Here is a 24,959-nt window from a genome sequence, read left to right as displayed (position 1 = left end):
CGGAAGTAAGATGTCCTCACAGTGCAGAAATACCCTTACTATGATGGTATGTTATCCACACACACACACACACACACACACACACACACACACACACACACACACACACACACACACACACACACAGACACAGACACAGCAAGACCTGTTGATTTGATTGGACACAGATGAGGACTTTGCGCCGCTGCTCACTCCCTGCTGGTACAACCGAGGACAAACAGTTGCATAATTTTATCCACATTGTTCTTGAACACTACTTCACGGATTTCAGACTTCGTCTTCCTCGAGCTAGCGCCAAAGAGACGGACACACTAACTTTGTAACGGTAAGCTACCTACTAGCTAGCTAGTCTGTGTCTTTACCTTGTTAACTAGAATAGTTTCGATGACATATTGAACTCGAGCGTGTTAGTTTTGGTTGTTTAACGTCATCACAGCTCTACACGTGTCGGGTTAAATGACGACAGCATGTGTAACGTATGTGAATTGTGACGAAGTGTAGTTAACATGATAGATAGGTAACGTCAAGGTTTAGACTTAATTCTTATCCGTAATTGTGACTAACTTTTCTTATCTTAGGTTGTTCGCTACTGACTGGGAGTGTCGTGTACAGCGTTTAACTCTGTGACACTGAAACAATAGTGAGCCACAATAAATTAGTTAAGTCGACAGATATCTGTTTGTTGTTGGCGTTATTAAACGTTAGATTTAAACTTTTTTTGAAATCTCTTTGGCAACCCGCGAGACCATCCCGTCTGTGTATTGTGATGTCGCAGCGACATCTAGTGGTCGGTTTACTGTAGACAGTTTACGGTATTGGTGTCAGTCGTCCTCAATCTATTTGAATACAAGAGGAACCTAACGTCCAGCAGATACAAGTAGGATTGGACACAAACTAAATATTTTAAACAAATGGTCACAAGATCATTTCATTGCCATTCTGTTGCTAGGGCATCAGCTTTGGTCCAAGTTCACTTCCGGTCAGCTGTCTGCATTCACAAAAGTTTGGAACGGTCTATATAATTTCAAGAGTTTACATTATATACTTTCAAAAGGTAAATAGATGGCTATATGCACACAACATTGGCTGTTTCTCACCATGAATGATACTACTAGTAATAGTTGTACCATTAGTTAGTTGTAATTGTCTTAACTCATTATGTAAAACCCGGCAGTGTTGCCTTTGTTGCATACTAACCATACAAGTTTGTAATGTGACCATTTATGTTTTGTTTTTCACATATTTATTTTGCAAAAATTGTGGAATTCGGTAAACTTAAGGTAAGCTTTGGTAAAGAGGAATAGACTTTACATGGTATCAGTGTTTTGTATGAAGTGAAGTGAAGAGACAGTTATGATGGTGGTGTCATTGCTGACCCTAAATTAAGTATGTTTCAGGAGGTTTTTATATATTCCTGTCCGTTTCTAATTTTGCTTTTTCATGCTATTTCAGAGGGAAAACTGAAACGGTCAAGGCATCTGGACACAAGCCCACTCAAATTACATTGACTTACTGTAAACTCCAACTTCACCTGTATGCAGGTGGTGATTCTACATCTGCAGCATGCAGCCGGGTGAAGCACAGAAAGGTATGTCTTTGCCCCCCCACCCCTCCGCTTTATCCCCCTGGCCCGATTTAGAGTTGTTATCTTATCTCTAGTTGGTTTCTAGTCTGTACCTAAGTTTGTCTGGTGCATTCTCTGTGTGTAGGAGTCTCTACCAGAAGCCAGCTGTTCAATTCTCTGAGGGTGTATCTGAACAACAAGAACAGACTGCAACCCATTATTGGTCTGTTGAAACAACTCCCTATATTTGCGTGTGTATGCTGTATGTGTCGTGTGTGTGTGTGTGTATTGAAATGATTTGTCATTCTATGTACCTTCAGGCCTGGGCAGCATTATAGAATGCGTGAAGGCGGGTACACAGCACAGAGAAGTGTTATACCTGTGTGAAGTGTGTGTGTGTCGACTTAGTAAAGCCGACATGCGGAACCACATCATGGGAAGCCTCCACAGATACAACTACATCGTGAGTAGTCCGGTAAAATAAGTCCCGATTGGCACGTTTTTGCGCTGCCTCGGATTGTAGTTCATTCACAGGTGTTGTCTTTGCTTGACAGAAAGCCGGGCACCCCCACTTAGTGTCTGAATGGACGGAGACGTCGGACCTGTCTAAACTGGCCTGGCCCCTGATGGAGATGGCCACGGTGCTTGAGGGCAAAGAGGGACCTGGAGAAGTCCAGGTATGATAGTTTAACGGTGTATGTTTTGGTTTGTAGTTCCAAACAGTACAGGTGCACTCAGATCTCTTTACACCTTTTTATATTCAGTGGTTAGAGGTTGACGATGCTGTATACCAGAAGATGGCAACACACAGTGAGAGTGCGGGTCAGTGACTATTAACTTCTTTAGAACAGCGGTTCTCTATCCCTCCAATCCCACCCTCTGTCTTCTCATAACATTATTTTTCACATGTACATGTTCATCAGTCGCTTTCTCTTTTTAAACACGACAGCAGTAACTCTGATAACACTCTTAAAAGATGGACAGGGTCAGGGTGAACCTGAGAGACGTTCAGAGACCACGTCTGTGCCGCTGGAGCACTGTCCCATCCAACCGCAGAGGATGGTATTGCTCTCCCAGAACCGAGAAAGACGGTCCAAGAACTCCCTCAAGACCTCAGCGGAGACAGACAAGACTGTTATCGAGTCAGAAGGCTGGTTAACGGACACGTCGCCCGAACCCTTGGTTCTGTCAGAGAACGGCTTTCCTGGCGGCTACACGGGAACCGAGCCTCTCATTGGTGAGCACAGATGAAGAACGGCAACAGGTGCTAGAAAATGCAGAAACTTATTTACCACGATTTTAAAAGTGCACATTTCTAATCGATTGTAGGATACGACATTTCTGCACATGTGGATTTTTGTAATGCACTGAAGCTGTTGTCGTTACCAAAAATAACTGCTAAGACATCAGTAATTCACAGTGGTGAGAATTCAAGTGATGAGTGTTGCTGCATATATTATGCTTTTAGATCATTTTAAGGAGTAGTTCATATTCTAGATGAGAAGATCAATACCAACTTCATGTCTGTGTGGTTAATATGTAGTTTAGTATATCTTATTTCTTGACTGGGACTAGAGACGTACATGGGTCTGCATTGACAATTGGCGAAGTGACGTTTTTACACGAATATGTTTGTATGGATGGAACAAATCAAAGAGATATAACATGTTTATTAGTGATGCTGGTCGGTGGATATTGTTACTTGTGTGGACAGCGCCATGCCGTTTGTTTCCAGTCTTTGTGCTAAGCTAACCAGCCTAAGGCTACATATTTATTGTACAGCCCTGAGGTTGGTGTTGATCACATCTAACTCGTGGCGAGAGCGCAAAATCCAACTGTCGCTTTTAAGAGAGGCTGCTTATACATGTTTGCAACAGGTCTTTTCCGCGTGGTTGAATGTAGAAGTGAAGATGGCCACACGTACTGTTTCTTATGTCACTGCTGCCGCATCCGATCCAACAAAAAGGACATCATTGATCACCTAACCAAATCTTCCCATCTTGTGAACTACTTGGTCAGTTTTGTTTTTGAATCAGTAATTGAAATCATCAAGAACAACAATAATAACACGTCACCGCTCCGCATCCAAAGGCTGTAGAGAACATGCAAGGGTTTACTTTTAAGTTCCCTGAAAACGTCTGTGTTTAGATGGAAAGTCATCCTGAGGAGGCGGAGGTAATGATGGCAGATATTAGTGACAACTATCCGCTCCTCCAATCACTGGCCAAGAGAGTGGAGCGAGAGGAGGGCAGAGGAGAGCTGAAGGTATCCGATTTACTTTTAAGTACAGATCATCCTGCTCACCTGCGTGTAAGGGAGGAGTTCACTTGCTCTCATCTGTCCATCAAAAAAAAATAAATAATGTTCTAACGTGTCATGTTTCCAGGTGGTAAACGCACCAGAATCCCTGTGTAGACTGCTGACGGGCAAAAGTTACCACTGGTGTGAGTACCAATGCATGCCCATCCACTGTCATAAACCAATTCACCTCTTTAGCTCCAGCTCTCTGCTCACGATGAGTGATTTGTGACGCAAGTACAACACTTCATTGAGTCTCGCCGCACTGCAGTGATCACCCAAATCCAAGGTGACCGCAGCCTCTGTTCTCCACGACGGAGCAAAGTAGAAACTTTTACGGACATCTTTTATAGTATAGGGAGGCGTGAGTTTTAAGAGCAGTTTATACTTTTGAATTTAACTAATTAACTTGCATTCACAACCGTTGTATTATTCACTGCCTTCTATCTTCTCCATTCTTTGTAGTTCTCTTTATGCCGCTGTAGTCTCTTATTTTACCTGTGTTCAACCACATCAATGTTTCTTTTTCAGCATTTAAACACACTTATTTTGAACTCCTTACTTATTCTTTCATCCGGTGCATTTTTAGTGCAAAGACTTGTGGCTGTTTCGTATACCCTTTTGCATTGTTTTCTTCTTTTACAGGCATAAAGATGCTGTGTAATGGATGGGCACATACTGACATCCAAAAGCGGAAAATAGCCGTCAAAGGTTTGTGTCTTCGGAAGCAACAGTTCACTCGAAGGGGATGAAAACTCTGTTCTGTCTCTCAGCAATTCAACATTTTTTTTTTTTTTGTCATTTCTTGTTGTTGTTCAAGTTCTGCGGGTCGAATTTACACTTTGTCTTTAAAGGGCCAAGTGTGAACAAGACTTCAAATGAAGTCATGCCAGAAAAATGTGCCGCGCCGCTGAAAACGTTGCCGGCTAAGAGGAAAAAGAAAAAGAGGAAAGGGACTAATCCTGTGTTCAATGTAAGCCTGCCTCTCACCAGAGGTGCAATGCTGCTGGAGAGGACCTCTTTCAGCATGGACCGCCTCCCCGTGTCTTCTGCTTACTCCCCTTCATCCGACTTAGATCTCACTCCCTTGCCAGAGTCCCCGTCAGAGGGCTGTGAGTTGGACTATGATGCGGGATCGTTTGAAACTGACCACGCCGAACACGCCTCACAACATCAGCACGGCCTCTATGGTGGAGATGCGGATGCCGTTCAATACGTGGAACCAGAAATAAACGTCACGGTCACTCTGAATCAAGAGGTGGACGGTTATTTCAATGACAATGAACGCTTCGACCGGTCAGAAGACTCAACTGCAACGAAACACCAAAAGGTTTATGGGGAAAATAATGGCGCCGGACCACATGGTTATCAAGAAAGATCAAGTGAGAGGTTTTACAACGAAGGCCCACAGACACAAACGGAGTGGCGGCCACCTGCTGTCTCCTACACTCAGGACTTGTCCTCTTATTACTCTCGCTACGGAGGAGACGCGAGCTGCGCTGACCAGTGGTACAATTCAGCTTCACGGGGGAACATCGGCCCAAGAGCGCCGGGAGAAGGACACCAGATGAACTCGGATGTTATGATGCAACATTATTACTACCAACAGCTCCAACAAAGTCAGTCCATGGCACAAGGCCATGCAGGTCTTCTGGCCGGCGGTGCGGGACAGCACGGTTATTCTGGTGACTATGCTGCTCATTCAGGCGCTGCTTGGGTCAACGGTCATCCTTGCTTAGGAGGTCCCTTCGCTCACTGGGGCGGCGTTGCACCGCAGCCTGCCGCACCGTTTCATGAGATTGAACAGAGACGATTGCCAACATACACGGGAGTTCACCATTGGTCATGATTTGATGATTTCTGGAAGCTCAAAATTGAGCAAATCCATTTACGTCTGCAGAGCCCACATTTAATTCTGCTTATGTTGCCACACTGAAGGCACCGGTGTCCCCGTGTGATGGAGTCACGGTTTCTAATTGTGCCGTGGCATGGTTTTATGTTCCTCTAAAAGAAATGGTCTCTGTCAGAAATGGGAACCTCCTAATGGACGGATGTTTCTCCTGTAGTGATACAACCTTCATAGCCTCTGTGTGCTTTGGCCCCTTTCATTCTCAACATTATTCATATGACAAAGTATTATTATTATTTTTTTGTTTGTGTTAAACTTATGTTGATTTTGCTTTTTTTTTCCGTTCAATTTTAAAAACGGATATGAATGTGTTCATCCAAACTGAAACATGCCTAGATTGTGACATATTTTCTTGGATGTGTTTGACCATTTAGGTTTTTAAGCAAAAGTGTATCTGTCAAAATTAAGGATATTGATGATGATAGCCTATGTTTTTGTTATGTGAGAATAATATTGTATAGTTTCAGAGCAACAACAGAGACAATCCAAAGGTTTCGGGTCACACTGAGGTTCTGGTTTAGAGTTGTCACTAAATTAACTCTATATGTTAAACTACAAATAATACTAATATCTACATTTTCTATTTCTTTTGGACCATTATATCAATGTGACGGCATTATATACAAGCTGTGTCTGAATAACTTTAAATTCATTAAAGCATTGATGGCCGAATTAAGGTTTGTGCTTGAGTGTATTTTCTCAGTTTCTTTTGGATGACCTGTTTTTTGTTGACATCGTACGATTAGGTATCATATAAATATATGTACATATTATAATACAGTACATACTATAAATATGTATGTACTGTATGCTTAGGTTAGCAGCAGCTACTGTAACAATGCAGATGTCCAGAGCTGTGGTGCAAAACATGTTTTGTGAACGTCTGAGGATTTGCCGTCTCTTGATTTGAAACGTTTAATTGTAAGTTTTTAAATCCAACTTCACACTATGAAGGGTGTGGAAAGTTAACTGTAGGATAGATTGAAGCCTAAAAAATTCAACAAAGAATTTCGTTGTCAGACATGAGTGGGAACCACACACATGTACACCCAGTAGCTAGTGGGCAGTGTGCTGCAAACCAGTAGCCCACGAACTTTTAACAACGCTCATTCATATTATAAATAGCTGCCAGTTGGATTATCATAATCACATCTGTAAATTCCATCGGACTTGAACGCAGCGTGCGGAAGCAGCTCCTGCAGGCTGCGTTCAAGTGCTGTGGTTTGTCTCAAGCTGAACCCGAAAGGCAGCTTCACCTCAACGCTAACTAGTTAGCATTAACAAACCAGTCTTTGCATAGGGGAGGTAGCGTATTACATTTAATTTGGATGGGGCTAAAATGCATGTAACGTTAGTGACTGGCTAACTGACTGTAGATAACATATCTGGGAGAAACAGTAAAGCCGTAAAGCCTCTCCCAGTGTCGTAGATCTAATCGACTCTCGTCAAGATGTCAGCTTTCTCTGAGGCGGCTCTAGAAAAGAAACTGTCCGAGCTCAGCAACTCGCAGCAAAGTGTGCAGACGTTGTCGTTGTGGCTCATTCATCACAGAAAACACTCGAGGACCATTGTCGGTGTTTGGATCAACGAACTGAAGAAAGGTAAGGTCGACAAAAGCTAACAGTTTAGCTAGTTCCCCCACAATAAAGACACACAAGTTAAGTTGTGTGTAGCCTCTGGCTGCAGGAGCTGGCTAGCTGTGGCTAAAGCGTTATTGTTCATGTCCAGCTCACGTTATCATAGCTCACTTTAAAGCTGTTCGGCATGGTGTCGTTGTTAGCTCAGTTACTGCTAACGCTAGCCACGTTAGCACTGGTAAACGAGATGACAGCACATAGTTTAGCCCTGACACGAGGCCTCCAAAAGATACCTAACGGTCACAGGTGACCTTTAATTCAGATATTAAAAGCCCTTAATTCTGTTATTGCGGCACCACGTGGCAGACTGATAATGTTAGTGATTAGCTGGTGAACATGGTGGAGCATTTAGCAGCTGAAGAGCCCAAAGAGTTGGAGACCAAATCAGAGCATCCAGGTGTTCAGTATCAAGACTCCACGTTAATGCTGATGTTGCTCCACATCTGTGGGATGTGTAAGTATCTTTTGAAAGGTGATAATATATCAATGTTGTGTTTACAGCTTGTTCTACTGCCACCAAGTGTCCAACAAATCAATTCATGCAGCTTAAAGGTTATACTTGATATATTTATTGCAAGAAAATAAAAGACAGTTTGCAAACAACTACACAATTTGAAAGGTGATTGCTTGTAGTGATGCACCTGCTGAGAATCATCACGTGACTGCAGCTCCCCTCAACTCTATGAATCTTTCTAGTGCCACTGTACACCTCACAGCAGACAGACACACACACAGTTGCTGGTGAACATGATGGAGCATTTAACAGATGAGGTAGATTTCTCTCAGGACTAAAAGAGAGAGGTTATATTTGCTGGACTCCAAATGAAAGATAACGTTGCTCTGTAAACAGCTGGATGTGGGAACAGTTTGCCATATCAACTTAGACGTGGCCAGTTTTATTAGGTTCGTGTTCACCCTACGTCGACGTCATTCATCCGTGAGTTAAACACTGAACACCAGAAATAGGTCAGTCACGTGGGGATAGCTGATTGTCAATCAATGACTTCAACCTCAAATTCATGTGGCCAATGATGCTCCTTCTACTTAGTAACGTATTCTAGCTTCTGCTGTTGGTCGCTGCTGGGATGGACTTGCATTTCTTCTGGGATGTAAGACAACTTAAGCTAAACCAAAGGTGGTTTCTCAATCATTTTGTTTCCTCATTTCTTTCTCACTCGTTCTACTCTCGAGCACTGACACACACACACACATTTGACTTAAGTTTAACGTATTTCTTTGGATACCCCGAAGGCTTCAAGTGTTCCCCTGACGCTGTTAAGGATGCAAGATACACTGATACTTAAAGGCTTAGCCAGCAGTTAGCGTAAATTAAAATAAAATGATGTTTATTCATTGATTGCTGTTTGGATGTGAAGAGATATTCAACAAAAATATCAGAAATGTTTTTTAAGATTACCAACCCTACCTTTAAGGCAGCAACACGCTTTATTTTTGTTATTTCTTTGAGAGTCACTGAATAATAAACTCCTGTGATTTGCAATGTCAATTTATAATTTTATTTTTGGCTTATTGTCACTATAATTTATAAAACATCACAGAATTGAATACATTTCTTTCACTGCAGAACAAATGGCCCTGCATGTGTTGAACATTGCTGTGTAACTGTATTGTAATGGTGTCCTATGGATTTATAACACGTTATTATTATTGTTATTATTTTGCATCAAAGCGATTACTGTGATCAGACTTATCCACATCGGATCATTACAGTTGAAGTTAGCGGGCTCACAAATGTATTTAGTAGATGCAGTTACAGTAAAAGTACATGATCGTTTTTTTGTGAATATTCTTTACATTTTGTTTTCAAGAAGCATGTTGTATGGCTGTCTGGTATTACTGTAGTGGTAGCTATTACTGGCCCACTGGTCCTTTAGGGTGCTGTTCACCAGCCTAATGAAATCTCAGGAGCTTGTTGTATTTTCGGAGCGTGTCTGAGGACCTAAAGGAGTGTGCCGTGTTAATAGCAACGGGGACATTGACGGCACATTTCTCTTGAGCTTTATGCTCGGCTCAGTGTTGACCGTTCCAAAAACAACAAAGAGAAATGCACCATGATGTCGTGACTGTGCCATGAGGAACATGTTGGTGGATAAAATACATACACAACAAGCCGCGTGGTTAGAGTGAAGAAAAGACTAATTACATGTGGAATTGAATTCTTTCACAACCTCTGTGAGTTAACGGTTGCTACTGGATAGATTTTGTTCTTAGCTGTGACTGCTCGCTGTGAGGTGATGTGCTGGGTTTGATACATGGAAGAGTAACTTAAATACACAATAGTCTGGCTTGGTGGGAAAAACATGGCGTTGCATTTACAATTTGGTATTTTCTTCTTGTAATCATTTCATGAAGAATGAAATTGATAATCTATAGTTTTAGCAGGGTAATTAACCTACTGCTGTGCTTAAAGTTCAGTCGTGTAAATCATTACCAACGGCCTCACTTTAATGTGTGTGTGTGTGTGTGTGTGTGTTCATTTGAATGTATGCAGCTCAGGTATCACGCAAGCTGACCTTCGTTTACTTGGCCAATGACGTCATTCAGAACAGCAAGAAGAAAGGACCGGAGTTCACACAGGACTTTGCACCGGTCATCGTCGATGCGTTCAAACATGTGTACAGGTCAGATTTTATATTACAAATCATTTAGTCTACACTTCTATAATTGGCTCAGGAAAATGCGTTGTTGACCTACGTAATTTAGGACTGTGTAATGTGTGTTTTTCAATTTTGTCTGTTGTTTAAGTACAGGGTTAGGAGGGTTCCTTTAAAAATGTTGTAGTCAGTGACCTTGATTACTTACATCAATACCAAACATGCAAATTAAGACGAGAGAAAAGAAAAATGAGAAATATCGCCATCATTTTGAAAAGCAGAATATAATATATAACAACATCACTTTGTGATAGCTTGCGCTGTACTCTGATGATGTTCTCCCTTTCTGCTTTACATACAAAATAACGGCTAAAGTTAGAGTCCATTCTGTGAGACTCGTGTTGTAATGTGTGTGCATGGTACTAGTACAATGTTCTGTATTTTAAGATGTGTTTATAATCCCTGTTTTACTAAATGTATCGGTAATCTGATCAAACTTCGTTTCCTAATCACGTAATGCCGTTCCATGTATTCTGTTACTCCCCAAGCCTGATTTAAGTAGTGACTGTTTTTAATATATTGATGCACAACTTTGACTTCAAAATTAACAATACAAGAACTTGTAGTCAGATTTATGCGAGAGTGATTTTGTAAACACTCGAGAATTGCAGCTTAATATGTGATTATTATCTCTGGGACCACCGGATGGGAATAACCTAAACACGTTATGAATCAAGAAGAATTTATCTCATTTTCTTCTGTATTGTCCAGCCCAAATGTCAGCTGTATGCCCGGTCTTGTGTTTTCCTGTCCAGAGATGGCGAGGAGGGCTATAAGAAGCAGCTGGGTCGGGTTTTGTCTATCTGGCAGGAGAGAGCCGTGTACGAGAACAACCTGCTGGATCAGCTCTCACAAGTCCTTTGTAAGTTCACCCAATGCTAACACTACTGAAGTGCTGAAGGGATTACAGTTATTAATCCAAGTAATGCTGCTTTACTGCATTAACAGAACGCAAATTCGTTTTTTGTGCCGGGTAGGTTCACGTTACGATGACGTGAAAGCAGGTTGGTTTGCATCTTCGCATCACAAACTTCGGTGAACTCTCAGGCAAATGTGAGGCTGAGGCGTAGCCTACGTTTTCCTCATATGACATAGGCCTGTGCTTTGACAACATTGCCTGTTTTAGTGTGTGTTTTGAAATGCATCTTAGAGATAGCTCCACCTCTTTAATAAAAGATGATTCATTCATGAAGCCCAAATTCGTCTGTGCGGCACTTTCAGTAGATTTATTCATTTACTTACTGCGCAAGCGTTAAGTTCCTGCCAACGGTTCTTAACGTGTGTTGTCGTCAATTATTTTAGAAATATTTGTCAAAGACTGATGATGACGTTTTAAGTGGATGCTAGTGGTCGTAAGAAGTACATGCATAGTTCTACTTATTAGAGTAAAAAAATGAATATAATAAAGTACCTGGCTTGAGTTGAGTGAGGCTGGCAGCTGGCGCTTATGGAAAGCTCTGTTTGTCTTTTCTTTTAAACTCTAGACGGAGAAAAGAAGGCTAAGAAGAGGGCGTATGAGGAGATCCGACCAGACGATGAGGACTTCGCTTCCCAGAGTTCCCCAGCTGAGCCCCCACAGGTGATTGCCTAAACAAACAGCGTCGCCATAAATACAGGGTGTTAATGATATACACTGTGAACCTTTAGAGGCCCTTTTTAATGATGCTTCTTACAGCGGACACAGCTGCCTCTGGATGGATTTGTATCGCAGTACTTCCTTTGTCTGTTGCCTTTTAATATTGCTCATACTTGACACATACTCATGTTCACTCCTAGATTTACCATACTTCCTTATCGTCTCTCCTTCCTTCACGCCTCCTCTCACCTCCCTCCCCTGCTTCTCATCCTCCCGCTACCTCAGACGGCGGAGTTAATCCGAGCTCTTCAGGAGCTGGAAAATGCCGCCTCTGGCGACTCGGTGCTGCGTCAGCGCATCTCGTCCCTTCCTGCTGAGGTGCAAGACACGTCGCTGCTTCACAGGATCACAGGTAGAAGGCCGGACACTATTGTACACACACACACACACACACACACACACACACACGTATGTTCCACCGCTCATTAACACGGACCAGTGTTCAACAAATACCTGCCCTGCCTAAGTGTCCCTCCCAGGGAGTTTTAACGATATGATAGCTCATACCTCAAGATGATTTTTCTAAATATTCCAAAATGGTTCACTGGACCTTTTTAAAAATGTTTCAATGATCTGTATGGAAACCCGTATCTTCTGGAGGCTGAGACAACACGCCTGCGTCATTTAACCACTTTGACACACTGTACATTAAAGAGCATACCGAGCGTAGCGGCCTTGCCTTCACTTAAAAAACACAACAACCTTACAAACAAACCAAAGTGCCCTTGAGCAGGAAACTACAAAGATAAAAATGGCTACCATCTATCATAGGAAACCATGTTTGATTTGCCAGTGAGTGCACAGTAGCTCTTTATGTTGTACCAGTATTGACGGATGACTGAATGGCCTCCAGCTGAACCCTCTAGACTTGTTACGTTCTCTTTGTGCTCTCTGTGCTTCAGATAAGGAGTCGGGGGAGCGTCTCTCCCGGCTGGTGGAGGAGGCCTGCATGTTGCTGGCGGACTACAGTGGCCGCTTGGCGGCAGAGATCGACGATAGGAGGCAACTCACACGCACACTTACGGTCTTCCTGCAAAGCCAGAAGGACGGGCTGACCCAGAACGAGCAGAAACTAGAAGTGCGTAAATCACTTTCTTTCTTTGGATTACTGTGTGTCTTTTGTCCGCCTCACCTTTTGTGCCATCATTATTGTTTCTCGTGTTCATCTGTCCTGCGTAGCTGTGTGCTCAGGCTTCTTTTGAATAACCATTTGTTTTCATGTATTTCAGCATGTTGCATACTTCTGCAGAGTGCCTGTCATGTTGCTGAGTCAGACTCTAGGTTTCAGACTGTAGATACTAATGTGATTGTCAGGCCTTACAGACAGGAGAGATACACTTGAACTCACTGTCAGATTTTGCCCTCTCACAAGGAGATACTTCTTCTTTTATTCTCTGTCATTTAACCCGGTTCAATCTTTACTCAATGTATCCTTCTCTTAAGGTAAGTATCGACTAAAACTCAACGACATATTTTCTTTTTTTCTCTCTTAGCAATATTCTTTTTTTGTGGTGACAATAACTGTCCAGCCTTTTATCCACAGGATACCAAGAGGATAAAGTATTTCATATTTGTATCTTCACTCAGTCAAGTCTTTTGTAATAAAAAACAAAAAAACTGAAAATAAAAAATAAAACTGATTTTGTGAGTGCTTTTATTTTGCGGTTACATTTGCAGCTCCTGGTGGAGATGGTCTATAATAGTATTTATTGTTTTTGTAGTATTGACACAGTAAATGTTAACTTCACACTCGAGGTTAAATTGAGCTTGATTTAATAAACAATCAAATCACTCAAATAGAGGAAAACAAAACAAAGAAGGTTTTTAGGAATCTTGTTACAGGGCAGGATTATTTTGCCTGCTTTTGTCAGTATTGGTGACATGATTAGATATTAATGGAAACTAATGTCATTTTGCAGTGACTCACTATATTTGGTGAGGAAATGTATTTTCAAGCCCAACACACCTACATGCATCAGCTGTAAACGTACACAATAAACACATGTATGCAGCAGATATGACACCTTTGAGTGACACTACACGTTACTGTGTCTTTAAGGAGTAAAACACGATATATAGGTGGCTTTGCTGGCTGACCTTCTGTTACGTCACAGCCATGAATTCTCTTATAGTCTAATCGGCCACGATGGTTTCCCTGCAGATTTGTTGGTTGTCTTGAACAGAGAGTAAAATAAACCTAAACACTTGAACCCTCTTTGCTTTGTGTATTGTGGGGGGGAAGAAAGTTAGTTTCTATTTTGATGATCTTACATAAGTTTCATAGATAGAGGTGAAGGTAAACCGTCTAGCAAGTTTTCAAATCTCATAATAAATGCAGGTTTTTTTGAAAGAGTTAAATGGAAACTTAATGGCTAAAAGTAAATGTGTTTACCATGCTCACACACACTTTTGTCATTTGTGTGGTGGTGTTTTTAAATGAGACTTAACTGTGAGTGACAACACAACATGTTTGATGTATTTGGCCACAAATCCAAACTTTGTGTCATTAAACTTGAGTTAGACCTTTAACTAACACCACATTCTGTTTTACACAATGCAATACAAAGTTATATCAATGACATAACCTTATTTCTATCTTTTTCTAACAGTCTTCATATCTTTTCATTCACATTTTCTAATTACATGATGTCAATCCCTTACAACTGTCCACTTGCCACAAGCTGTTTCACCAAAGTGGCTGTTGAGACTTTGAAAAATTCAAAAATCACAATGTCACTCATTCAAGCTATGAGATATTTGAGCTCTGATGAACCTTTTCTGCTGTGCACATTTTCAGGAATACAAACGCAAACTGGCGAGGGTGACCCAGGTCCGGAAGGAGCTGCGTGCGCGTCTGAACAATCTTCCAGGAGGACTCTACAAATGACTCAAGTTTCACCTCCTGACTGGATAACCTGACCCTCCTGCTTCTGCAACATCTCAACCTGTCTCTTAGACATTTGATCAGTGACTTTGCCATATTCTTGGTTTTGGAAAGTGTCTGTGTGGTGACCTGTCGTTCTCATTCTGCCTTTAACATATTATTTATCCACATGGCTTTTATGAACAGAGTGTCTTCTTTTTCTGTCTGTGAGTTCACATCTTTGTGCGGTATGTTATCAGTACATTGAAAATTAAGATTCGTACTCATCAGACAACAAGCCCCTCTTGGTTTGGTCCCTTTAAAGTGGCATCGGTGATGCTGGTGTGATATTTTTGTATTTATAGTGACTTAAGATAATGCACCAGAGAATACTCCCCCCCCCCAAGTGTGATCATTTATAATATGTTCAGTGTTTTGGATTGTTTTCACAAGTTTATTTTACTAGTCTATATCTGTAAATTCATCTGTCTAACTTGTTGTTTTTATGCAGTGTGATAATGGCCTCTGAAGAGAACGATACAATTTAGGAAACCATATTCTGAAGCTGAGCTGTAAGCCATGTCCCTGAAAGCAAACCAAAATGTGTAATCATCATTTACGTAAAGCCTCTTTCTGCGAGGGGTTTGTAAGTCATGGTTCTATGTACATATTGAAATTTGCATGTAAATATGATGGGAGTTATACCTGTAAATGATTTGTATCATTGTCGACGGGGCTTGTGGTGAAGTGGTCATTCAGACAAATTACTGAGGAATCTCTCTCTAGGCTAATGCTGCTCAGACCTCCACTGTACTGAACTAATGACCGAAGGAGCCGGTTGTCTTGTTTACTGTATCACACACTGCTTCATAGATTTATCCTTAACTCTACTGAATGCTGTGCAGAGGCCTCACACAGCTTGATAGGTGCCCCTCGTTTCCAAAGCCAGACTTAAGCTGTTGTTTTTGTACATTTGAAGCAAATTCTTCTTAGAACCAAATAAACAGAAAATGTACAAATCTTTGCAGTCTTGTCTGCAGTGTACAGTATGTAGCCACTCGATTTGATCGCATGTGTTGGTCCTGGCCAGCAGGGAACGTGAACGGACGTCCATCAACAGTCACGGAACTAAGACGACGTCGCTCATGTTTCCGACGGAGAGATGTGCACAAACACAGGAAGTAGCCATCAGCAGCAGATTGATGAATACAGAAACAGCTGAAGATCATACAATATATGCAGTATAAACCACATAAACGCTAATTCTAAGTGGCAAGCTAAAACTGCGCGAATTGCTAGCTAACTCCCAGTAACGTCACGTTAGCTAAGCTACCAACTAGCGTTAGCTCGGTTGCATTCGCTAGCCAGTTATGATAAACGTTCGCTAAGCTAACGAAGACAACGTTAACAATAGCCGTAAAACATCCAACAATGGACAATTTTGAAACACCATACGAAGAGGAGTCTGCATTTGTTCAATGCACGGTAAGCTAGCATTACGTTACACTCAGGTCTACCTAGGTTAGCTGTAGCTAATGCAGCAGATTCACCTTAGTGGTTATTGTTGTGGCTGTAGTTTGTGTTGCTATTGACTGGTACTGCTTTGTACAAACACATGTTTCTAATATTGTATTTACCTCATTTACAGCTATAAAGATGGACTTATGCCTGCTTTAGTTGGGCTATGTGTATGGTATGATATAACTGGCTGTATATCATACCACCAGACGCAGCTGTGATACTGATTGATTTATGTTTTCTTTCTTTGAATCCAGGTCTGTGATAAATTCATGAGGGGTGAAACCTTGTACAAGATACACCAGACTACACCGGGACATAGAAAGGTACACAGCACAGTTTACTGGTCTGTGAGAAGTCTTGTTGATTTGAATGCAGCTTAAACACACAGTGATGAACTAATACGTTAATGGGCAGTAAGCACTTTGTCTGTGACTTGTGTTTGTTCCATGGCCTCTTTTTATTCAGTCACAGGTCTTCCACAGGTCCAAGATAAAACTCCCAGCAGGAAACAAGCAGCATCCAAAAGTGATATTACACTATCTTTCCAAGCCATCAGCAACATCTGGGGACTTCTTTTTTTCAAGACGGTGCTTCATTTGTCATGTATTGCCTGCTGGTTTATCCTGTGACCTTACTTACTTCTGTTCTGCCAGCCAAACACCATGCATTTTGTTATGCCAAAGTGAAATAATCTGGTCGTACAGTAAGTACCAAATCAGTGAAGGTGTTCCACATTTCTGCTCGGGCAGACTTGAAGCCGAACCATACCGTGACTGAATAAGTGTAAACGGTTCAGTCCCTTCTTTATCAACAAGCAACCGGGGAAAGTGAATGGTCACCAACATTTGTCTTTGACCATGATGAAGACTTTGTCCAGGTCATTTTGGAGGAGTGCGCTGTCTTTGTGGAGTGCACCTTGCAGAAAGTTATTGGCACATAAGAAAGCAGTCAGACTGACTTATACGACTTGATCTGCATTTCTGTTATTTTGTCTCAAATCATCACATGTGGATGATTGTGATGGAAAGCAGCAGGTTTCCTGTTTTTTGAAAAACGTGCTTTGCATCACAAAATGTCTCCTGTTTTTTTGGAGGTCATCACCTATAAATCCACCTGCGTTTTTCTTGGTCTCAGGTGGACCGTAAACACAACTTGTAGCCATGGATCTGTCTCTCAAGCCACACCACTGGAATGGTTTTGATGGTGTGCACATGGCAAACCATAAAGCCTGAACACTGGATTGATTTGAGCTTGATAACCATCTTCAGTGGAGCCATGGTCAAATGGTCTTCGTCTTCTTGGAAACGGTATTTTGTGAGAGACCTGTTGGCAGATGTCCTTTTCCGTGGCGTCACATGGAGGATGTGCTTAATCCTCTGTCTCACTGCACTGTCATACAAACATGTTCTGGCATTTTTCTTTGCCTGCTTTGTACAGAAAAACTCACTCCAGAAACTTACCAGCCTGAGGACTTTCTGTAAATCTTCTTCTTCTTCTATGGCTTTTAATTCACCAAAAGCTGCAGCACTCTCAGGCAAAACAAGTGGAAATGCCATAATGTGTCTGCATTAGACGGTTTTATGTTGCGCGAGTAGAGCCAATCACAAGCGACTCTGAAGATTCATGTGTTGTTGGGAAGCTTCGACAGCTGACCTCCGACTCAATTCTTTCACTCTGTTCACTGATGGAGTCAGGCCTGGAGTACAAATAGGAAATACAGAACAATATCTTGACAACAGATGCTAACTAATTGTCCACACGCTATCTAGCTACAGTAGCCTGTCAGCAACTTCAGTCCTTCGTCAGTGTCTACTGTCTCCACTGGATGCATTCAGACGAGAGGCTGAGATTTTTTTTTTCAAGAGTTCTGTGGGTCACGGGATTCCTGTGGGATGTCAGTTCTCTGGGACGTGAAAAAAGTCAACTGGACTGCCGGGAACAGAATCATAATAATAATACAGCAATAACGCTGGAATTTCTTTACTCTGTCATGGGAGTGAAAGTCAGCTCCCTTGTCACCCTTTTAGTTCAGACACAATACTGGCGTGTGGTCAGCGGCGCTTTGGCAGAGCTCACTGCCAAATACGCAATCACTTACGCACGTAAGCAAAGGTTGCTTGAACATTGGTCAAGCATGTGTTTTGGTCGTGTTGACGAAAACTGGATACTGCTTCTCCGCACATAGATATCCAGCTTCACGACGATGCGTAGGCCTACCTTTACTGCGCCTCAAGTGAGCCGTGGTTTTAATTGTTCGAGAATATATTCATCCAATGATATAACCCTTTCTCTGTTTGTAGCAGTGGTGAACCAGTGTCCTGTTTACTCAGCACTGATTGACTTAATTGTGTTGCTCTCCTTTCGTCCCCGGCAGAAAGAGGATGTCCTTGTTGCTTCGGGTAAGTAGACTTCATCTTCAGCATTGTCATTTTGTTCCAATCTGGCTTTGAGTATATTTGCTGTTCTATTCCGGCACAAAGGTAACCGAGGTCGCTCTGATCGTTGCCTCGATGTAATGGAGACTATTTTGGTCTCGATCCATCAACGGCTGCGATCCTCTAAGAATGACTATGAACTCAAAACAAATCAAAGGACACGTCCTTGGTTGGACTGGATCCTACTGTGAGAATCTGTGCAAGCGCTTTATTGTCAGATATAGAAACTTGAAAGTCTGGTTTTTGATACTTATGCTGTGCAGCCAAAAGAATGTCTACACGACTTGATGTGTGCTTTTTGTCCTCGGCTGTTTTCATGCTTTGGCTTAATTCCTGTTAAGGGGAATCTTGACTAACCTGCACAAAGCCCCGATCGTACCCCACTGAACACCTCCAGGATGAAAGAGAACGCAGACTACGAGCCAGGCCGCTTTGCCAAACACATCAGCGGCCGACCTCACTTATGCTCTCGTGGCTGAATTGGGGGGGGGACATTTTTTTTTTAATGGAGAGCCAGATTAATGCCAATGGTTTTGGAATAAGGTGTTCCACAATCCCACAAGTGTTAGATTGTCCATGTACATACCATGTGTATGTTCGACCGTTGTTCAGCACAGTTAGGTTGTGCAGCCTCGGATGTAGCGGCGTCAGGGACTTGGATTGCAGGAGAGCCGAGCTTTGGCCGCTTTGAGCTGGGGAGAGGCTTCTTCTTCGGTGTGGTCTGGTTTGGAGTCAGTGGGCACAACTGGTTGGCTCTGAGAATGCTCCTCACTTTCTTAAGTGGGCCTCTTGAGCAAATGTATAAAGACCCCCGTTTCCTGTTGTTGCCTGCCTGAGAGTGTGCCCTCTGCTGGTGTCCTTTTGAGTCAACAGAAATGTCACTCATTCACCCACTTGCATGCCACATCCGCGGTTCAACGCACAGAAGGGTGTTACAGGGAACTGTAGGTCGCAGAGGCCTGCAGTGAAGCTTACCCATCTAACAAGCTGATTGTTGAACCCAACTTTCGGTTGGAGGTGGGTTCAAAACGGAAAGGAAAAAGTACGTTCATGCTCGTTGCATGTATAAGAGACACGGACACAAAAAGGTTTCCAAACGACTCCTGTGCACGTTTGCTAGTGTGCCGCCTGTGGAGGCATCTTCCACTCTCAGCTGTGTGAGAATGTGGTTTATGCTCAAATACACAAAGGCGGACTTCTATTTGTTTAGACCGAGCAAAGAGCTGTGGCATGCTCATGCTTGAGGTAAATACACATTTTCTTGCCACTGTTTTTGGAGGGATTTTTTGGGGAGGTAGGAAAAATTATTTTTCCTTTTTAATGTTGGTTATGTCGGTAACATCAGCATCTAACAGATGTCACAGTAGGTCAAGGAAGTAAGTCCTCCTCAGGCATTTTTCATTTCCTGCAAAGTAAGTGTTTGTTTACCTTTTTTTAAAATCATCTTGGTCAACATGAACCTGAAGACATTCGCAAAGCAACACCAAAGAGTCACGAGAGACGACCTCTCTCCTGATGTAAGTAGAGCAGAATTTGAAGAGCGAAGCGTTGGAGATCATACAAAAAAACCCCCCATGTATGGTTACTCAGTTGCAGCATTCAGATTCCTGACGTCCGTACGTGAAGTGGAGAATTCAACACTTTGTGGCTGCAGCTGCAGTGAAACTGCATTTGCGTAGATCCTCTTTTACTCCTCTTGGCCTGTTGTATTCTGCAAACTCGATACTCGGTTCTCAACAAATCCCATTTGACTCGGCCTCCGTCTCCTTAAGGCTGCGGTATGTCTGGAACAAGGTGAACACGAAAGACGGTTAGAACTGAAATACAGCGACGGTGTTGCTACATCTTAAACAACTAAACTACATGAAAGATGATGGAAGCAGTCCACTGATGTTTGTACAGTACTGTGAGCCAACCGATAAAGTAAGTTCATCTCACAAATGATATGACGTAAGATAAACACCCAAAATGCTTTTTACACTTAAAGATACTACGAGGAGCTTTCGTTTTGGGTTGAATTTGGCGGTCCCTGTGGACGGAGGTTGTAGTGTTTACGGGCACCAGATTCCCTTTTATAAAACCTGCCAAATTACTGCAGCAGAATCTGCCCCCGCTCAGTCCTGGTTCCCCAGTAGTGTGGCGCCTGTGTCTCTGCTCCTGGTCGGAGGAGGAGGAGGAGGCGCTGCTGCAGTGCGCTGAGCTCTCCTCCTCCCCGCCGGCGTTCCGACTGCAGGTCGAAGGCGGCAGCGAAGAAGGATCTGGGTCTGTCCACAGCGGAGGCCAAGATCAAGGAGTCTCCAGGGAAATTGTCATGATTTCACACAGATGACGAGCATTAGAAATAACTAAATGGATAAAAGCCAATCTTCTCGCTGATGGTCTCGGTTAATTATGAAGATCACATTGAAGCACCACTATTAAATAGACGGTTTCATTACCAGTCAAAGGTTCCTCACAGTTACCTTTAAAGTAGACCATGCACTGTGCATATATTGTATTATCTTTAAAAGAAACACTCTTTGTTGTCATGTTTTCTTTTGCTAACTACACGTGTTTGGGTTTCTCAGGGTTTGCTGTCAGACGACCCCGCATACCGGAATTTGAGGACATAGTACAATATCTGGATTACATGAAGCTTGATGAGCCCATCATTGGTAAATAACTTGATACCATTTAAGTACAATATTTTATTTGTTTGTTTAAATCCTATTTACCCTTTTTTTCTGCTTTTATTTCTTAGGTTTGAACTATTTGGAGGAACTGCCTTGTGATGACCAGGCAAGCCCCAAATACACATGTAAGCTCTGTCATCAGAAGGCAAACCTACTGGAAATGGTCCATCATGTGATTGGACGTAAACACCGGCAGAAATATGTGGTAAAGCATTGTGAACATTGTGAAACATGTCAGTGTTTGCTTTTTACTTTTTCATTAAAAAGGCGAAACAAATTGAGGAATGCCTTACCTTTTTGTGTTTTTGTAGGAACTGAAACGGCCAGACTTGGTGACCTGGAATTCACAATCCATAATAACCCACGGAGGAAAGATCGTACGAGCCAGGGCAGAGATAATAGAGAGACAGGACGGACGAGGAGCTCCTGTGGTGGGACACACAGATCTCGGCAACCAGACATGTTGAATATTATTATGTTATATGTACTTTTTTGAGAGTAACGTGTTGTTTGTGTTTCCTTTTTTGTGTTTCAGCTGATGGCGAAAAAGGGGATAGAGGGCAGATTGAACACCTCAAGAGGTACATTCTTACTGTGAATTCTGTGTAATAATTTAACTTGCGGTATTTTGACACTATAAATGTACGGAGCACGGTGTTTTACAGAATTTCATTCAGTGCTAAACTGTGTGATTTGGGAGTTATTTTTGTTGTAATATGCTTTGAATGCTTTTCAGACAGTCCCCTAATAACAAAACAACAGCTCATACGAGCAATACTGTACCTGATATTTTGACTTTAACTCTGTTTACTCTCCTTCCCTAGTTCCCCCAAGGCAGAAGCAAAATAGAAATCGGAACATTTTACAGAGTTTGACCCAACGCAATGTGGCGTCACTCCTGCCAGGCCTCATGGACTATCGGGATGAGCACTCTCACCCAGGGAGGTGTCCCCCAGATACAGCCCCATTCCGTCCAGAAGACACGTACATGTTGGACAGAGACAGACCGATGTACCCACAGGAGGACACTCTGGAAGAGGAGCTGCAGAGGGCGGATCACAGGGAAAGTCGTATGTACAAACGAGAGTATAGGGACCCAGATTATCGTACGGAGTATAAAGAGGAATACGTTGAAGATCCACAAAGAAGAGCCGCAGCAGAGCCAGGTGGTGATCGCAGGTACGAGTCAAGGCAGGAGATGCCCCATGGCCAGGCCCAGCATGTAGAGTATTACCCAGACAAGTCTCCCCCGTACAGAAATCCCTTCCCAGAAAGAGATCCACTGAAGGAGTTCTACACTGAGGAAGTGAGGAGGCGTGGGCAAGCTCGTTCTGACTACTCGCCCTCGCAGCCGGTGCACCCCGAAGACGATGAGCGGCGGCGTTCTCTGGACAGGGAGTCTGGCAGACGTGAAAGTATGAACGGAGCAGGCAGGCAGGGGTCGAGTGAACCAGAGGCCAAGAGAAGGAGCTTTCCCACGACTGTGGAGAGTGACCAGACGCCTGACGGCCGTTTGTTTCATTTCGTCAGAGATTACCGTCACGAAATGAGAGAACCATATCAAGAGGAGGCCGTTGCCAAACCCGGGCAGAGCAGAACAGGAACCCTTACCTCCCTGAGGCAAGTGGAAGCTACCAGGGCCATGTCTGACATCCCGGAGCCATTCAGGCGTTTCCTGAAAGGGGCCGCTAACGATGAGGGACACGGTAAAAGAAAAAGAAAGAGTCGCTTCTCCGATGCCACTGCAGAGGAGGCGGAAACAACGAAGGAGATGTGAGTGATAATGTACCTCGTAGTTTTTCTGTAAAGATTGCTCTCCATGAAACCGGCTGGCTGATACCTTTTTTAAAAAAAATGTTTTATATTGTTTGACTGAATGCTTTGTGTCTTACATTATTTTTCTGGACATGTTTTGATTTATGTTTGCAGGTTCAGCGATGAGTATGGACTTCCAAATCCAAAGTTTGACGGTCGTCCTAGACCCGTCCATGGAACACAACATCCTGACCAATACATGGGATCGCAGGTAGTCAAATTAGTCTGCTTGTTTTGATAAACTAGTAACCTGCCCAAATGTTAGAATGCTAACTAATCCAGAAAATGTACTCACTTATGTAGTTTAACTGTCAAACCTGTTGTATTTTTTTAGAGCCTGCGTCATACTGAAAGCTCCCAAAGAGACGGCGCCGAGTCAGGGAATGTCTTTGATATGCTGGTAAGATTGTATATTTGTATCTGCAACGTAGCAATGACGTCACAAATCATGTGGTTGTGGTGCAGCCATTCACTAACGGGGGCATCTTAACTGTGTCTTTTTCACTTTGTCACCAGAAAAACATTGAAATTGAAAATACAGAAGAGGCGGACTTCCTGAAGATCAAACTTTGCGACCTTCTGAAAGAATTCAAGACCAAAAAATCTGAGAAAGCTGTGGTATGTGTCTCTTTCTATCTAAACGTGTAGTTTAATTCTCTGCCTGCAAAGCGCTACAAATGAATTAAAGCTAGGGTTGGTAATCTTGAGAAACTAGCAAGAGTAAGCTGGATTTAAAAGCTTTAAAGAAACATGTTTTTGTTGCTCCAGCAAAATAGCCACGGTCGAGTAGCCATCTCCAAAAACTACAACAGCTTTAGCCCGGACCCTGAGCTGTCTCCAAAACATCACTATGACACAACCCACAGAGAAGACTCGGACCTTAGACGACCAGAAGACCTGTACTTCAAAGAAGATCACAGAGGAAGAGGCTGGCGACAGCATGAGCGTACGCCTGACAAGCAGCTAAATGAATACCACCACCACCCTGTACGCGGGGAGCCCGGACAGTCCAACAGAAGACGCTATGAAGGTATACATTTATATATATATATATATAAGTCATTTGAAGCATTGGAAGGAAGAACTTCATGTTGTGTAATAACTGATTATCAATAAACTATGTTTTCCGGTTCCCTCTGTCAAAATACGTCTGCATTTTTACACTTACTTTCATACAAGTTTCTTTTCCTATTGCTTTTCTTTCAGAGGTTTTTGGGTGGCCCAGGACGCAACATGCTAGCCTTCCAGATGAGCCAGCACGGTATCCTGATAGATTTGAGGAACCCATGCACCCGCTAGACTACCCACATGCTCCCGAGGAGTTTAGGGACTCCCAATCCTCTCCACCTCCGCTCCGCATGGAACGAGGACACGGGATGGACATGGGCCTTCGGTACTCCAAGAACCTGGACAAAATCACCTCCACCCTCCTGGAACTTGTGGCAAGGAAATAATTTCCATAGAAGTTATGTAGACATAGATATCCATAGATTTGATGAGGTGCTTTGGTTTGAAGGGTTTTTTGCTTTATGCATTTGTAACGTTGGTTCTTGAAAATGTTTTGAAGTCTAAGTGTCAACATTAAAACATTTGTCTACTGCGGCTGTCATGTCTTTAAATTCTTTATATTACTGTTATCACCAGCAACAAGTTAGAATATTGTTATTGTAATATTAGTCTATAACTTTGCAGCAAATTTGATTAAATTCAACTTAATTTAACTGAACCCAATTGGTGTTTTAATATCCTGCAGACATTCCATTTTTGGTCCAATGTAAGAGTTTAATGAAAAATGATTTTGGTAAATCAGTCACAGCAGTTCTAGTTATTGTTATTATTAGCAGCAGTGGCATTCATATGTTTTATTGTATCATTGTTACACACAGGTCATGGTGTAATTTGACATTTGAGTATTACTCAACTGGATGATGTAG

At 42.5% G+C, this 24,959-nt stretch overlaps 3 protein-coding genes across 5 annotated transcripts; all 3 read left to right on the top strand.

Moving 5' to 3' along the window:
• The first annotated feature begins 201 nt into the window (after positions 1 to 201).
• LOC306708284 (uncharacterized protein) lies at positions 202 to 6,436 on the top strand. Its single transcript, XM_079176086.1, has 12 exons — positions 202 to 325; positions 1,453 to 1,588; positions 1,710 to 1,787; positions 1,885 to 2,027; positions 2,119 to 2,241; positions 2,329 to 2,386; positions 2,541 to 2,801; positions 3,442 to 3,578; positions 3,713 to 3,829; positions 3,951 to 4,008; positions 4,508 to 4,573; positions 4,717 to 6,436. The coding sequence occupies exons 2-12, from the start codon at positions 1,564 to 1,566 to the stop codon at positions 5,709 to 5,711; spliced, it is 2,061 nt and encodes a 686-aa protein (XP_079032212.1). The 5' UTR covers positions 202 to 325; positions 1,453 to 1,563; the 3' UTR covers positions 5,712 to 6,436.
• A 579-nt stretch (positions 6,437 to 7,015) lies between these two features.
• Positions 7,016 to 15,552, top strand: LOC306708821 (regulation of nuclear pre-mRNA domain-containing protein 1A-like). 2 transcript variants are annotated; one of them, XM_079176764.1, is made up of 7 exons: positions 7,016 to 7,372; positions 9,921 to 10,050; positions 10,839 to 10,945; positions 11,568 to 11,662; positions 11,945 to 12,071; positions 12,622 to 12,797; positions 14,517 to 15,552. In XM_079176764.1, exons 1-7 carry the CDS (start codon positions 7,222 to 7,224, stop codon positions 14,604 to 14,606), a joined length of 876 nt encoding a protein of 291 aa, XP_079032890.1. In that variant the 5' UTR covers positions 7,016 to 7,221; the 3' UTR covers positions 14,607 to 15,552. The 2 variants fall into 2 exon arrangements, with proteins under 2 accessions (XP_079032890.1, XP_079032889.1); XM_079176763.1 differs by lacking the exon at positions 14,517 to 15,552 and having other exon boundaries at positions 12,622 to 13,292.
• Positions 15,553 to 15,771: 219 nt separating this feature from the next.
• LOC306707958 (uncharacterized protein) lies at positions 15,772 to 24,615 on the top strand. Of its 2 annotated transcripts, XM_079175624.1 has the most exons (13): positions 15,772 to 16,067; positions 16,358 to 16,426; positions 18,478 to 18,502; positions 21,106 to 21,192; positions 21,279 to 21,415; positions 21,522 to 21,641; positions 21,746 to 21,791; positions 22,035 to 22,983; positions 23,140 to 23,236; positions 23,360 to 23,425; positions 23,542 to 23,643; positions 23,794 to 24,055; positions 24,232 to 24,615. In XM_079175624.1, the coding sequence occupies exons 1-13, from the start codon at positions 16,014 to 16,016 to the stop codon at positions 24,477 to 24,479; spliced, it is 2,262 nt and encodes a 753-aa protein (XP_079031750.1). In that variant the 5' UTR covers positions 15,772 to 16,013; the 3' UTR covers positions 24,480 to 24,615. The 2 variants fall into 2 exon arrangements, with proteins under 2 accessions (XP_079031750.1, XP_079031751.1); XM_079175625.1 differs by lacking the exon at positions 18,478 to 18,502 and having other exon boundaries at positions 16,002 to 16,067.
• The last annotated feature ends 344 nt before the right edge of the window (positions 24,616 to 24,959 follow it).

This window comes from Pholis gunnellus, assembly GCF_910591455.1.
Source record: "Pholis gunnellus genome assembly, chromosome: 16".
Classification (NCBI taxonomy): domain Eukaryota; kingdom Metazoa; phylum Chordata; class Actinopteri; order Perciformes; family Pholidae; genus Pholis; species Pholis gunnellus.
Note: the sequence above shows the minus strand (reverse complement) of the source record. Positions and strands in the feature narration are given on the sequence as shown.

What these genes read in the sequence shown, in the direction of transcription:
- LOC306708284 (XM_079176086.1), top strand. Translation starts at nt 1,564, where the DNA reads ATGCAGCCGGGTGAAGCACAGAAAG. An exon ending in CCCATCTTGTGAACTACTTG is followed by an intron (nt 3,579 to 3,712) that starts GTCAGTTTTGTT and finishes GTCTGTGTTTAG; the next exon opens with ATGGAAAGTCATCCTGAGGA. An exon ending in GGGCAAAAGTTACCACTGGT is followed by an intron (nt 4,009 to 4,507) that starts GTGAGTACCAAT and finishes CTTCTTTTACAG; the next exon opens with GCATAAAGATGCTGTGTAAT.
- LOC306708821 (XM_079176763.1), top strand. Translation starts at nt 7,222, where the DNA reads ATGTCAGCTTTCTCTGAGGCGGCTCTAGAAAAGAAACTGTCCGAGCTC. An exon ending in TCAGCTCTCACAAGTCCTTT is followed by an intron (nt 10,946 to 11,567) that starts GTAAGTTCACCC and finishes TTTAAACTCTAG; the next exon opens with ACGGAGAAAAGAAGGCTAAG. An exon ending in CCCCAGCTGAGCCCCCACAG is followed by an intron (nt 11,663 to 11,944) that starts GTGATTGCCTAA and finishes CCGCTACCTCAG; the next exon opens with ACGGCGGAGTTAATCCGAGC.
- LOC306707958 (XM_079175624.1), top strand. Translation starts at nt 16,014, where the DNA reads ATGGACAATTTTGAAACACCATACGAAGAGGAGTCTGCATTTGTTCAA. An exon ending in GGATGTCCTTGTTGCTTCGG is followed by an intron (nt 18,503 to 21,105) that starts GTAAGTAGACTT and finishes TGGGTTTCTCAG; the next exon opens with GGTTTGCTGTCAGACGACCC. An exon ending in CAACAGAAGACGCTATGAAG is followed by an intron (nt 24,056 to 24,231) that starts GTATACATTTAT and finishes CTTTTCTTTCAG; the next exon opens with AGGTTTTTGGGTGGCCCAGG.